Source organism: Corvus kubaryi, unplaced genomic scaffold (genome assembly GCF_017639235.1).
Source record: "Corvus kubaryi isolate FWS band 111438036 unplaced genomic scaffold, C.kubaryi_AGA036_p1.0 split3-131, whole genome shotgun sequence".
NCBI lineage: Eukaryota > Metazoa > Chordata > Aves > Passeriformes > Corvidae > Corvus > Corvus kubaryi.
In genome coordinates, this window is record NW_024582083.1 from 3,275,167 (window position 1) to 3,290,098 (window position 14,932).

General features: G+C 41.2%; 2 protein-coding genes across 5 annotated transcripts in view; one reads left to right on the forward strand and one right to left on the reverse strand.

The window, feature by feature from the left end:
• GALNT7 (polypeptide N-acetylgalactosaminyltransferase 7) overlaps positions 1 to 3,500 on the forward strand; it is a 71,835-nt gene extending 68,335 nt beyond the window's left edge. For all 3 annotated transcript variants that reach the window (XM_042014912.1, XM_042014911.1, XM_042014914.1), the window contains exon 12: positions 1,261 to 3,500. In XM_042014912.1, the coding sequence (XP_041870846.1) occupies positions 1,261 to 1,398 (138 nt within the window). In that variant the 3' untranslated portion in view covers positions 1,399 to 3,500. The remainder of the gene's footprint in view (positions 1 to 1,260) is intronic.
• A 9,599-nt stretch (positions 3,501 to 13,099) lies between these two features.
• Positions 13,100 to 14,932, reverse strand: part of HMGB2 (high mobility group box 2) — a 2,531-nt gene continuing 698 nt past the window's right edge. For both annotated transcript variants that reach the window (XM_042014917.1, XM_042014916.1), the window contains exons 2-5: positions 14,708 to 14,878; positions 14,395 to 14,540; positions 14,127 to 14,301; positions 13,100 to 13,640 (exon numbers count right to left, since the gene is read on the reverse strand). In XM_042014917.1, coding sequence (XP_041870851.1) covers positions 13,485 to 13,640; positions 14,127 to 14,301; positions 14,395 to 14,540; positions 14,708 to 14,857 — 627 coding nt within the window. In that variant the 5' untranslated portion in view covers positions 14,858 to 14,878 and the 3' untranslated portion in view covers positions 13,100 to 13,484. The remainder of the gene's footprint in view (positions 13,641 to 14,126; positions 14,302 to 14,394; positions 14,541 to 14,707; positions 14,879 to 14,932) is intronic.

A 14,932-nucleotide genomic window follows, 5' to 3' on the forward strand; every position in this document is an offset into this window, starting at 1 on the left:
GGGAAAAAAAGGGAGGGTGAGAATGAAAGGACCACCAAGGGTGTGTAGAAATTGGGCACACTGCTGTGCAGTACAGAGGGTATAACTGTTTCCCCTAATGATGAAGGTGTAAGGAATGAAACACGTATGGACTGCTGAAAAATGTTGTGGCCTTGTGTAAATTAAGGCTGCTAGGAGATTTTATCTGTTTGGTCAGTTGGTTGTCTCTGCAACAAACAGTGTGCCAGTTTGGTGAGTGTAACGTGCTGCTTGAGCACTGAGCAGTAGCAGGGCCTCAGTGCCTGTAAGCAAACGTTGAGAACAGGGCTGCTGGTGGTCTGCCTGTTGCTTTTGTTTAGACATCCATTTTTCTCTCCAATTAGAGGACCTCCATATCTGGCCACACAGCAGGAGCCAGGTATTGATCTGAACCAACATTTGGCTGTGCACATGTGTGTGGGGGTGATGGAGAAGGTCCCGTGCTGAGGGTATCTGTGCGCACGGGGCAGGGCTGCAGAGCCCCAGCCCAGCCACAGTGCCATGGGCTTGCTTCTGCTCCCTTCCCCTCCACACTGGATCCAATCAGTCAGTGAATCAGGGCTGCATCTGCCACACAGGGTCAGCAAGCAGGACGGGAGCCACAGGCCAAATGCAGGAGACTTGAACATGGGAGCTTTCTGGGTTTGGAAGGAGCCAGATGTGCAAGCGTCAGCCTGAGTGTGCCTGACAGAATAGGTTTGCACTTTTTTAGGCAGCCTCCTGTTGCTCCAGAAGCCAGACTTAACTCTCATATTCTTTATTCTTCCTTCTTCCAGCCAAACAGGGAGCCAAGTTAGTACTTTTTTACCCCTCTGTGGTTAATGTTGGTGTTGTGCAGCTGCTTTCTGTGAGGGCTTACTGGAGGAGAATCTGCCCAGCGAAGTCCTCATAGAGCTGTCCTCAAGAGTTAATCTTTTAGTTTGGTTACAGGATGCATGAAAAGGCTTAGAAGCATTTTAGATAGAGCTTTGCTAATTTTCTTAGCAGTTTGTTGCCTACAAGAAATGGGAGGCATCTCAAGGGGATCTACAAGAACCAAAGATTTCATATGAAGGCCGCAAAGTGCTAGGTTTAACAAATAGTAAAATGAGTATAGAAACGATCGGTTCTGGGACGCTGAAACCTGGTTTTTTAAAATAGCTATATTGTAGATGTAAAGAAAATGTTAAAAAAAACCCAAACAAACAAAAATAAACCCAACACAAAAACCCAACACATTTTCCTGGTGGTTTTGTCTTTCAGAATCTGCACAGATTTACTCACATTCCGTCAGGGAAGTGCTTGGATCGCTCCGAAGTCCTCCATCAAATTTTCATTTCAGAGTGTGACTCCAGTAAAACAACACAAAAATGGGAAATGAACAACATCCTTAGTGTGTAGACAGACAAAACCTACCTACTGACGCATTCATTTGTGCAGGACTGGAAATAGCCTGAAAACTGCTGCAGTTATTAACTTTGTACAGCTGTTAGCCTCCTGGCTTGGATGAAGGACATAGAGGAACTGTGATTATTACAATAACATTATCATCCGCAGTTAATGTTTACAGAACTGATTTACCTTAAACTCTGTAGATGTTTACATCTTTTTGTTTCAAGATGTTGGTAAATTAATGTGCTGTTAGCTATGGTTCGTAGGAACATAGTTAAAAGCGTTGTCATCTTCTTTGGGATTACACTCAGGGGTCTGAAGGCAGTTTTTTTACACACACTTGAAAAGGTTGGAGTAACCAGATTTTCATAGAACTTGGTGATTATCAACCTGTTGTATATTTTTATTTAATTTTACATCTTACTAAGCACTGCCACAGGTTATTAGCCAGGGTGGCCTTCTCTCACAGTCATGCTGCTTTTTTGGAAGATGAATTTCAACATATTTAGTGCCTCTTTCATTTCTCTCTTTCACAAGGAAAGCATTTTTTGGAAATTTACAGTGGGTTGTTCTGAGCTGTCACCAGGGGTAGGGACCAACTGTACCACCCTATGTAATTACTGTGTTAACAAAGACAAATTTCTATTGCCAGTTTGGCTGCTCTACTTCAACTGAATGCTTGGTACAGTGGAAGGAAGACTGTCGAGGTTAGTGCTAATGAGGTACAATTTGATGGAGATAAGCACCCTCAGAAATCCAGTTAATTTATAAGCACTAACTTGCTTATTTAAACCATGCCTTATATAAAAATAATTAAAATAAACAACAACAAAAAAGCTGCACTATTATGTAAAACTTGGAAAGAATCAAATACTTCATCTATATTGCAATTTTGAATGGAAATCACTTAGTTTTAATCAAAACTAAAACTTTTAATTAGGAAAAAACATCCAGCTTCCTAACACATCTGTGTAATTTGTCACAAGGACATCTGTCAGCCAGTTTGGATGTCAGATTTAGATTCAAAAGGAGAAATGGAAATCCTGAAACCACACTTGTTCCTACGAATTTTCTTCTTATTTCTGTCATTTGCAACTTCTCCAGAGGGATTACAAACACAAAAAACCAACTGCTTGGTGCTATAGTGTACAGAGTAGAATGTGAAGAAGTTGTTTCTAAAAATGTTCTGGAAAGGAGTTGGTGCAAACTCCCTTAGGAATATAAATATTTACTCTGAATGAATAGAGAGATGGAGGGAAAACGACTTATCCTCACTTCCTTTGTCCAGATTTTGTGACTTAAATGTTGACATCAGTGTACTGATTTAATAACAGTTATCCCTATAACTTGTCACACAATTAGGTATGACTAAGTACTTCCCTGAAGTCTAGAATAGCATTGCATGCAGCTCCCATTGATGTTAACATGGGTTATGTATCATAGTTGGTGACAGAGTTTGATCTTTATAGGGCTGTCTGCACTGATCTATTAGTTTGGCATCTTTCCTAGTTTCTTTACACTTCTCATCTATCCTTTCAGAGCTATGAAAAACAGAAAATAAAGGAGGGAGAAACTGGAAAAAAAAAAAAAGAAAAAGAAGGTTTTGTGCCGGTACTTGTTCCTTGTGTGTGCGAAAACTGACTCCATTTGTGTGTTGGGTAGATTAATTTAATCATACAACTATGCATAAGAGAAAGAATGGTGGCACATCAACTGTGCGGGTGTGCGTTTGAAATGGGTATTATGTGCAATTCATTGAAAGCTGATGCTGTGTGTGGATATGAATCTGTATGTGAGACTGAAACCTTACAAAACATGAGATCATAAGAAGCTGTTGCTGTAATGACTTTTTCCTACTATAGCCAGCTTGGAAAAAAATAATTCCCATATTCTTGCTTTGTAAGTTGATGATAATATCACTATGCATTTCTACATATTTTATAAATTTGATTTATGCAGATTTTGATACACTGTATGTTTCTGTAGAAATTGTATAAATCTTTAAAAAATTTATTAGGGATAAATCTGGGAAACCTATGTATATCTTACTCATGGGTTGCTTGTTTTTTAGGTGAAGTAAATAAAATATTTGAATTTTTTGTTTTACTATACTTTTACAGAGTAAAAATGGATTATTATCTTTATAGAAACCCCTTATCTCAAAATCTAGACAACTTCAATGTTACAAACTTACAAATATTAAAAGTGGTTTATTTTAGGTTTTATCTAGGTACCTTTTGCTGCATTTGTGGGGACTCAGGTTTTTTTCCAGAGAAATAAAAAATTTAATTCCCACTGAGAACTGTCACATGGACATATTTGGATTTTTGTATCACCTGCCCTGATATAATTAGGTAGATTTAATATGCTCATAGAAAATGAACTTGAGAGTAGAACCAAAGGTCAGGACTAGTTTGTAGTGTTTTTACTGTACCTTATCTCAATTCATTTGTTTCCACCAAGAAACATGTTTCAATCAAACTATTTTTTCCTGAGGAGGTTCCTTAGCAAAGGAGTATGTAATTAAATCAGGGCATGAAAGACACAAGTTCTAATAGCAAACTTTAGTGCTGAAATCTGCTGGGCTTTTTTTACAAATGGAATTCTTGCTTCCCAGTGATATCTGTCAGTGCATTTTTGTGTATTCAGTTTTCAAAAGGCTCTTTTGACAAAACCCTGGATTAATAGCACAGGCAAATTATGTAGGCAACACCCTTTTATGTATGGAAACAGGGACCAATAGGAAGGAGGGGATGTCTTTCTTTATCAGCAGAGATCCTGGCACCAGGAGAACCTACAGCAGACTTTGGGCAGTAGGCAGGCAGACACTGTCCCCACTGATGGCATCCTAGGATCAATGCATTCTCTTTCCCTAATGCCAGCCAATCTCCTTTACTACTGTCTGCTTCTTCCATACCATTTGCCTCCAAACTGCAGTCCCTAAAGCCAAAAATTATCAACTTGCTGCTCTAAAACTAGATCAAGAAACTTGATCTTGAGATCTATTACACCATGCCAGAGATGTTAAAATTTTATGCTTATCTCTGATCTGTGAGCCTTCTCACAAGAAACAGCAAAACATACCACTGCCTGTAAAAACACAAAAGGTGCTTTGGTAGATTTTGCTGTCTATAAAGCACAATTTTCCTTTTACTTTAAAAAACATCAAATTGTGCAAGACTCTATGGAGGCAAAGTAATAAGGGGAGTTTAAGAACATGAAGAAGAAATTATCTACACCATTGAACACAAACTTTGTTTCTGTAAAAGCATTTATTGTTTATTCCCTGCTGGTGAGCTTGGATCCATCAATTGTAATAGGTGAAAAGAAATTACTCAAGGGAAAACAAATTGGCAGTGTTTCTGTTTCTGGTTGTTCTCACTGCTATGAAAGGCATGAGAATACTAGCTCTCGCTGTGTTCCGAAATCTTATCATGCTTACTTCTATGAGAATAATCCTGGAGAAATGTCAGTGGTTATCTTCCAGGCTAATATGTACTTTCAGGGAACATCAGAAGTGGTTGCCAGCATGTGGTCCTCTGGCTGGTGACTTTACTTACCCTGCAAGCCTACTCTGAACTCCTGCAGTGTTGGAATAGTAAATTGTGTAGCTTGGTTGGGACTGTATAAAAGAACTCTCTATGTAGAACAAATCTAGTTAGAAAAAGTGATAGGCTATAAAAAAATGTAGGTGATTTTGGCTCCCTTGGGTTTTGAATAAAACCCAAAACATAAACTGTAAGTGACCCCTGAAGTCTGAAACCAATTTGGCCCTCCTGTCACTGGGAGCCTCACTCGCTGCTGCCTCAGGTGTGTGCATTGGTGTGAGCTGCCTCCCTCATCGCACCCTCAGCTGTGGGAACTGCTGTGGAGCCCAGAAAAGTGGGAAGAGGTATTTGTGTGGATTTTACATCTCAGTTACGCAGGTAATGGTTAGTAACCTTTGTTTTTTAAAATCCTAAAAACTTAACCCCTTCTTCCTATGGAGGAACTAATGAAGTGTTCTCCATTACCATGTAACATGGGGCCTGGCAATATTAAAACTAAGGTGTCTGCACAACCCTCAGGGTTTTTACCACATTGCACTGCTCTGTAGCTTTTCTGAACAACAGTGTGGATGGAGACTCTCGAGCAAAGTAGTGGCATATGGTCTGTGGTGGCTGATGGTCTGATGGGTCTGAACTGACTGATGAAAAATGCACATTCCTTCAGTCAACAGGTCAATTGAAGGTGACAAGCATCCAAGTCTGTACGGAGGAGTTAGAGCTGCTCAAACACCAAGGTGAGAAGGTATGTTTGCATGTTAGAGCCTTACTTGTTCTTACTAATATGCTTCACAGAGAAGAAAGACGATTGTTTTAGCTACAAGAACAGTGTCCTCTCCGAAGTGGAGTGCAGCTAAAGCAGGGCTGAGGGCTGGGTGTGTCCAGCAGCTCTTGTGAATGCTGTGGTTCAGTGTGAAGGCAGAACTGCCTCTGGTGATCTAACATTCAAACAACTCCATGATGTTTCTTGTGCAAAACTAATGTCTCCTGCACAGAAAAAGAAGCAGAAAGGTGGGAGAAGCAGCATAGCTCTAACTCATAATAATAATTTAAAAACCCCCTAATGCCTGAGATGAGCATGATGGCAATAGCAGCCTTCTGGCTGAACATCCCAGGGAAAGGGAAAATGAATGGAGAGATGATATTTTACTTCCCTGGAAAGGGCTGCTGGTGGCAGTGTGTGTCAGCTAAGAAGGCAGCATGCCCAGACAGTTGTTAAAGTACAGCCTTCAGATGAAGAAGCACGGCTTGGAATGGGCTTTCTGAATCACGTGAAGGCACTAAAGTGGAAACAGGAATCAAAATACAGCCTTTCATCTTGAAATTTGTGGGAGGATTTCCCCAGGAAAATAATGTAGGCCAGTATCTTTAAAGAAGCCTTGACATTAGACAGCAGTAGGTCTTTGGGTACAGTGTCATCTGAATCATCTGTGTATGTGGGTGCATGTTCCCTGAGTTAGACCTGCCACAAGAAGCAGCATTAGCACTTGTGGGAAGCAGCTGGGCCAGATCCATGGAGACTGGAACTGGCATTCCTGAGGGCTGTTGGTAAAAATGCCCCTCTGCAAGCTGTGCTTCCATACAGCCGGGACTTTGTCCCACTGTGTCATTCTGTACAGGAGACCCCAAGCGCCGCCTGGCAATGGAAGCCTTGCCAGCCTGAGCCTGCAGGATGACTGTGGCACCTTGCCAGAGCCCTCAAGGTCGTCACAATTGCCCAACAGGCAGCTACAAATGCAGTTTTTGTGTTTTTATTTCTGAGACAACAGAAACTGTGAAGGAAAGTGGAACTGGATGAAAGTTAGAAGCCTGCTGGAAGATTCTTGTGAGTTCATAAGAAGTGGAGATTCGGGAAAAGCTGACCAGGAGAAAAAGCATGTCCAACTCTGGAAGGGCTTCTAGTCATGCTCCTCTTTCAGTTGCGCTGAGAAATCCACTGAAGTCCTTCCTGTCCTGAAGATGCCAAGGAACCTCTAGAGACAGAACCTCTAGAGCTAATCAACCTGGCAATGGAAAGGAAAGCTGTCTGTCCTGCCATCTGGGAGAGAAGGTAAGATGGTGTGGGGTATTGCTGAGGAAAACAGTTCTGTAACCCTGTAGCAGAGTGGGGTCTGGTTACTACTGATATTAAGGCTATTGAGGATAAAGTAATATTGAATGGGCCGTTTCCAGTTGGAGATAAGAAACACTCCTACTTTTTTTTCCCCTGTGACATTATCCCATTATTTTCCAAGTTGTCATGAGAAAAATGGTGTCCATGCTCCAGAATTATCATGACCCTTTGTCTCTGATGGACAGGCTGAAAAATATTTTGAGTTAGGATAAGAAATGAACGTAACATTAAAACATAAAGCACACGCAAGATCAGATCAAAAGTCCAGGTAGCACAGCAGCCTATCTCACTCAGAGGTCAGAAGGATCCATGTGGTCAAAGAGTGCAGGGAAGAGTGAAAGGATGCTGCAAGAATACTTGTCTAACCTTGTCTCTGCTTCTGGCATTGCATAATTCAAGCACTTTCTGACTAGAGATGGCATTTCTATTTAATAGTCTAGAATTTACCCAACTGCTGCTTCAATCTAGGCAGACTTTAGTCACGTCTGATTTATGCAAAAAGTTTTAAGGTTTCTGAAGAGGCATGCTGGCTCTGCAGTGCACTTCTCTGCTGTGACAAATCAGTGAGCTATAGGTGAATTGTGAAGGCTTGTTCAAGGTCTTAATTCCTGAAGGAGTAGTCAGTGCTAGGTCCATGCAGAGTTCAGCCAGGCAGGAGTTGGGGTCAAGGTAGCAGCACTGACAATAACATCATCAACCACTCATTTTTCAAAGGGCTTTTCAGAATGTTGTGGTCTTGTCCATAGAAACACCCTCCCTCCAGCACTGCTGAAGGAATGATTCATGGGTACAAACTTTACCATTAGATATTTGGGCCAGGAAATACTGACAGTAGCCAAACAACTTACAGGTGGAACACTGGATCTGCTGGCTATAAAGATTTTTCTGGTGAGTGACTTCATGTTCAGTCCTGAGGCTGAGTGGGATAGTTGATTTCAGGATGTCAGGACAATCAGAGCAATGTACAGGTTACCTCACTAATTGGTGCTGGCCTGTGACAATTAAGTAATTTGAGGAATTTGTGTAGGGAGTAATCTTTTTTACCAGGTAGATCTGAATCTTATGATATTCCACAGTTAGGAGACTTAATGCATCCCTGAAGGGCTGTGTGCATTGGAGAATGCAGCAGTGAGCTCGACATCTGGGCTCTGTTATGTGATTCTTGACACTGGATTCAAATAGGATCATGGAAAAGCAGATGGGTTGTGATGCAGCTCATACCAGAGGCCCAGCAACTTCTGGGAATGCAGAGCTTGCTGGTAAACACTTAGATATTTCAAGATGCAGAAAGAAATAGAAGCCAAAATGAGAAAACAAACAGAAAAACAAATCTATGCTAAGGCAAGTGAAGTGGGATCAGCGACAGTAACCACCACAGCAAATAATCCATCACTGAACAATATGTACTAGATTATGTACCAGTGTTAAAGACCAGATGCCTATGATACACTGTGAGGAAAAAGTTCAATACATCATTGGCTAATCAAAGGTAAAACTCCTATTTAATTTTTTTAATTTATTTATTTTCTCTCCACAATCATTTGCAACTTCATTAGTGTTATAGGAGTTTTAAAGCCTGTCTGTACTGAAGTCAGTTCCCACGTCTGTAGCTGTTCTAATCAAGACACACGCAAACACACACACATGCACGCACGCATGCGTAGTCACAATTTTCCAGACCATAGGTTTTGCTTTGGAAAAATAAGACCAACTTTGTGAATAGGCTTTGTTCCTCGATGATCTAAGAAAAAGGAAACCTTTTATTCCTCTAGGAAGATGATAAGGCAATACTGAATATATATTTTGCTTGTAACATTTTTACCTGATAATGCCTAACATGCTATTTGCTTTTCTAGCAAACATTCATTATGTCTTCACAGAATTATCTGTTACAGCTCCAGCATCTCCTCAAGACTAATGTAATATTACCCCATATTACCCATGACTTGAATGTTAGGTCTGCTTTTTCCCCTTCACATGTGGTAGGGGAGCACATATTAACGTGTAATACTATTTGTACTTACACCATATTTCACCTGCTGGTTTTACTGTTCCGTCACTTCAGGCTGCAGGCTGACTTTGCAGATCTTCACTGCTAGCTCTTGTTATTCATCCAAGACCTTCAATGGTGACTTATTTCTTTTATGAGAAGTAGACCAGAAAAGCTCAAGTAGACCAAAACTACCTGATCTCCTTTACCTTAACGTTCATAGATTTCTTTGAAGAATATTTACAGCTCTATGGAACAGGATTTCCTCTTGTGAAATCACAAGTTCTATTTAGCCATTTGTCCAGCAACTCTCAGCTGTACTGTGGCTCCTACCAACTTGCCATATGGACATTACTGGTCTGAAGCTCTCTGCACCTCCACAGAATATTTTCTAAAAATTAGTGTCATGTTTGTGACCTTCCATTCCTCTAGCACTTAAGACAGTTTTAAGTGAAAAAAAAATATAAAGTATGGTTCAAAGTTCAGCCACTTCATTGCTTGAGTTCCCTTAGAATTCTTGGATGAATACCATCTGTCCTGTCATTTTGTTTCAAGACCTTTTACACTTGGATTTGAGACAGATGCTTCACCATGCCTCTTCTATTAAAAAAAAATTGTCATGAAAACTGCCTGAAGCTCCTCTACAAGGTTAAAAAAGTTTTCTTGTAGGCATTGCTACTATATCTTGAGCATCCATTGTCCCTAGGACAGTTTGGTAGCCCTCTTGGTTCTGAGGATGCCCAGACTTTGGATGAGTTAATTTTCTTCCTTGTAGCTGGTACAGTGCTGGGAATTGGATTTAGGGTGAGGATAATGTTGATAATGCACTGATGGTTTAGTTGTTGCTGAGCAGTATTTACACTTAGTCAAGGACTTACTTCTCAGCTTCTCATGCTGCCCTGCCAGTGAGGAGGCTGGGGGTGCACAAGAAGCTGGAAGGGGACACAGCTGGGGCAAGTGACCCCCACGACTGACCAAAGGGGTATTCCATACCATATGGGTCAGCATATAACCAGGGTGAAAGCTGGCTGAGAGATACTCTTTGGGAACTGGCTGGGCATCATTTGGTTGTTTTTCATTTGCATCACTTAATTTATTTCTCTTTTTGTTACCTTCCTTTTCATTACAATATTCATTTATTATGATATTATTTCAGTTATTAAACTGCTTCTATCTCAAGGCATGAGTTTTCTTACTTTTACCGTTCCAATTCTCTCCCCCATCTCACTGTGTGGGGGATGTGTGGGGCTTGGTTGCTGGTTGGAGTTCTACCATGACAGATGTGTTTGAAACGTATTTGTCTGTTTTCTCATATTGCTGTGATGCTCTTTTGCTTTGCCACGTTGCTGTGTCTGGCCTGTTGATGTGCGGGGTTTTTTCTGGCTTACTGGTTTAGAAATAACTTGAACTTTCTAAACACTGCTTTCCTACATTTGTTATTCTCTCATTCTTCCTCTTTTTCCACCTCAGACTTATTTTTGGTGGTCTTTTGCTCTGCTTTACTGTGTGGGATGTCTTTATGCTGGATGTCTAGTGCAATGTGAGCATTCTCACAATGCCTGCAACCATTTGGGGCATCCTTTTTAGTTTTAGTTTTAGACCTCCAAGTTCACCTCCAGTGAGTTATTTCATAAGTTTGTCTATATTGAACACTGATGTGAAAAACTAATTTAGCTTTTCTTCTGTGGCCTTATCTTTTCCAAACATTCCCCTTACACTTTGATTACCTATTAGTCCTTTCCAGCAAGCGCTCACAGATGGGCATTACATGAACTCCCTGACCTGACACATCATACTTTTTAAAGCTTAATTTGAAAGCAGTTATTTTCATGTACTCTTTTCCATTTGCCTTTATATTGAACATCCTTCTTACCAAAAGGACAAAATATGCTTTTGTAAAAAACGCTAATTATCTTTAGTCATGACATCGTTCTCAGTTGATAGATCAGCCTGATACAGAGCGTTTGGTGTGCACACAAAGTGATCTGTGTCATGATGTGGGACAGGCTATAGAGCAGTGCAGCAGCCTGTTTTTCACAATAAAGATCTCTCCAGCAGTCAGGATATATTTGTGAATGAGATCATGAACAAAAGTAACCCACAGGCACTGTTTCACAGAGCATTGTTAGGACGTGCAACACAAGAGTGCCAACATTAGGCAATTCTGCAGTGATCTGTGCAGAAGTTGTGCTGAAGCTAAATTAGCCAATTAGTGTTTAAATGAAATAGAATCCAAAAGCTATTTTAGCTCACTGAGAAAAATATTAGAAGAGCTCCCTTATTCTGACTTATCTCAAGATGTGTTCTTATTCTGACACAGTATTTAAAATTCTGCAACCTGTGCAACTTGTGGGACACCTGAAAGGTTATATTTTGTTCCAATTAAAAAAAAAAAAACCAACCAAACAAAAAGCCCCAAAACGTTTCAAATAATCAAATTGGTCAATTTACTCTGACTTTACTCCTCCACTGCAGAAGATTTAAATAATCCTATCAGAAAGACTTCTTGAAGCATCACTGTTCTGCACAGGGAGAGAATGCTAGAACTGAGAGGAGGTGATGGTGCATTTCTACGGGGAAATCTGAACAGGATATGGTAACAAGACCAGAATAATCTTGGATACACACTATAACAGGGAATTGCCTCTAGATGGAAGAATTTTTGAGTAAAGGATACAGGTGCTGTAGGACTGCAAATTCTACAGCAAAAATGTTCTTGAGCACTGGAGGTGCTGTGCACAGAACCACTGCCTCCCACTTCCAATTTAAGCCTGTGGCTTCCCGAAAGCTGAGCCTGAAAAATGGAGCCATTGATCCCACCTGTGCCAAATTACCTCTGGCAGGTGCAACATGTAAAACAGCAGCTAATCCTACTGACGCTACTTACGTATCTCAGGGGTAGGGTGGGGAGAAAAAGCAACTCTAGGCTTCTAAGGCTCTCAAAGACTAACACCTACTCCAGTATAAAAATGTTTGAATTGCCCTTACAGTTACGTAGTATATTCTTTAAGTATGGAGATTAAGTGTTTTTCTTGTTTCAGAAAGTGCTGTTATCGTTGACCTACCCAGTGACATTTACCATAGTAAAGTCCTGGAAACACTTTTTATCTTACACATAATACAATGATGGGACACAAACATATTTCATAAGCTAGTGGACAATAGGGAGGCATTTTAAACAAAATCTTGGAAGCCTGCCCTTAATATAACTTTTTAGACATTACACGTTTCAGGGCTGGACTTTCAAGGGCTAATAAAAGGTATTTCCTGGTATTTAGCTCAACAAATTAAGCTATTTAGTTTAGCTGTAGGATCTCAAATTCCCCAGTTGAAAATATTGTTAGGGATCTAGATTTAAGCCTTTAAATACACTAAACTAAAATAAAAAGTGAAAACCAAGAAACAGTGTAACTGGTGCTACTGTTACAGCCACGAACAGGAACATATCAGGTGCACTTGTTCTTTATAAATGCCTTCTCTTTCTGCAGGAATCTACTGGCATGTGTGGAGATAACATTCCAACATCTTTCATGCTGTTCTGCAAACTGTGTATTTTATGAGAAGCCACTAATACTGGAGCCAGGGGGAGAGGGAAGGAGTAGGCAACATCTGGGAAGACATGCCTCTAACCACATCTGTCTTATAGCTAAGGCCAGTGACCCTGAGCTCTGCAAGAGAAAGTTCCAAAAATTCACTCACTGTCGGCTACTATGCCAGAACAAAGTCCTGTGCCTTCAGCAGTCCGGGGAAAGAAAATAATCCAAGAGTGATTACCAAGAACTTCGCTACTTAATAGGTTTTTGGTTTCTAACCAAAAGGTAACACAAGCAAATGCTACTGCAAGGAAAGCATCAGTTGCAACTCATGGCAGTGGATGTGGGAGAGGAAATCAGTTAAAGGAGTTTAAGTGGCAGCAAAAGCTCCAAGAGTCAATCCTTAAGGGACTTGCCAGTTTTGCAGTAACAGCAGGAGCCCAAGAACACCGCAAAGCGCTTTCCCACACAGGATCCCAGCTTTCTGGGGGTGCCCAGCCTCTCAGAAACATCATGAATACAAAAATAATCATGTACAACATTTTATTACAAAACTGTTAAAAAAGTAATACAATGCAACAAAATACTACAAAATAGAAGATCAGCTATTAAGCTACCTTTGTTTTACTTAGCTAAAAAGAAACACCTGGCTATCAGTCACTGAATTTCAACAAAACCATTAAATATGCAGAAACAGCAGAAACATTCAACAATTTTTTTTCTCAAACCAAACTGTAGCAGCCCTTGGCTACTGCTTACATTATAAATTGGAAGTCTCCCTACAAGGAACCACATTACCTATACACAATTCTGTACAGATTTTTATACCGAAGCTAACAATGAGCTGCACTTGAGTTCACATTCTTAGCAAAATATTGGATTTTGAGCATAAATCTTTACAGCAGGACATTCATTTATTCTTCATCCTCATCTTCTTCCTCCTCTTCCTCCTCTTCTTCCTCTTCCTCCTCCTCCTCCTCTGGTTCTGCTTTCTTTTTAGACCCTGCAGGCCTACCTGGGCCCTTTTTTCCTGCATCACTCTTGCTCTTGGCACGATATGCTGCAATATCCTGCAAAAAAAGTGCTGTTAAGTTGCTAGCAATAGAACACTGAAGACAAATTTGTACTATGGTATTTCAATACAACTGCACTGCACAGATCAAACACAGTGCATGCAAACCAGCAGGATTTCCACCTTGGGACTTTCATGCTTACATCTTTAGGCAAAAGAGCATTCAATGCAGACAGTTTTAAGAATTTTATGACCACAGTGCTTTGGAGTCTGACTGTATTTATTTTAGCAAGCAGGTGACCTGTTTTCTGGTAGTGAGGCATCTTACTGGTAAAATCTCTAGACATGCAAAACCCACATCCAGGTTCCCTGTAAGGATTCCAGATACCTGCCCCAGCATACCCTTCCATGTGTTCTAAAGCCTGACAGAGATTGACATAAGCATTAAGAATTATAAACCCCATACGCTTTGGGTGCAAGACACAAGCCACATATTTACAGTGAGCTCCACAACTTTACTATTGTTTTATTGCTTTTACTGTACCTTTTCATACTTCTCCTTTAGTTTTGCAGCCTTCTGTTCATATGGCTGTTTATCTTTGGCCGACTGTTCGGACCACATTTCACCTAATTTCTTTGCTGTATCTCCAATAGACAAGCCAGGATGATCATTTTTGATTTTCGGACGGTGTTCAGAACAGAAAAGGAAGAATGCTGATCTACATCGAGAGACAGTGATTAAAGTTAAATATCAAACAACTAGAACTAATACTTTTTTCTGTGTGGGGGGAGGGGGTTCTAGAAACACTCACGGTGGTCTTTTAGGAGCGTTGGGGTCCTTTTTCTTTCCCTTTTTCTCGCCTTTGGGAGGAACATAGTTTTTCATCTCCCGGTCATAACGAGCTTTGTCTCCTTTAGCCATTTCTTCAAACTTTCCTTTTTCCTTGCTTGACATTGTCTGTGGACACACAGAGGGGAAAGAAGAGTCTGGATGAGATAAAGCAGCTACTGACCCACTAACGCCTAAGCAGCAGCTGCTACCAGGGATCTTTTCCCAGCAGCCCACAGCAGGGGCGGGGGCTGGCCGGGCAAGGGCTCAGCACGGCTCGGCCCGGCCCCGCTCACCTTCCACCGCTCTGAGCACTTCCGCGAGAACTCAGCGAAGTTGACGGACGAGTCCGGGTGCTTCTTCTTGTGCTCCTCGCGGCACGTCTGCACGAAGTAGGCGTACGAGGACATCTTGCCCCGCGGCTTATTGGGGTCGCCTTTGCCCATGGCGAGGTCGGCGGCGGGTCCCTGCGGGGGGAGGTGGGTGGGGAGGCGGTGTGGGGCGGGGCCGCGCCTCAGGCC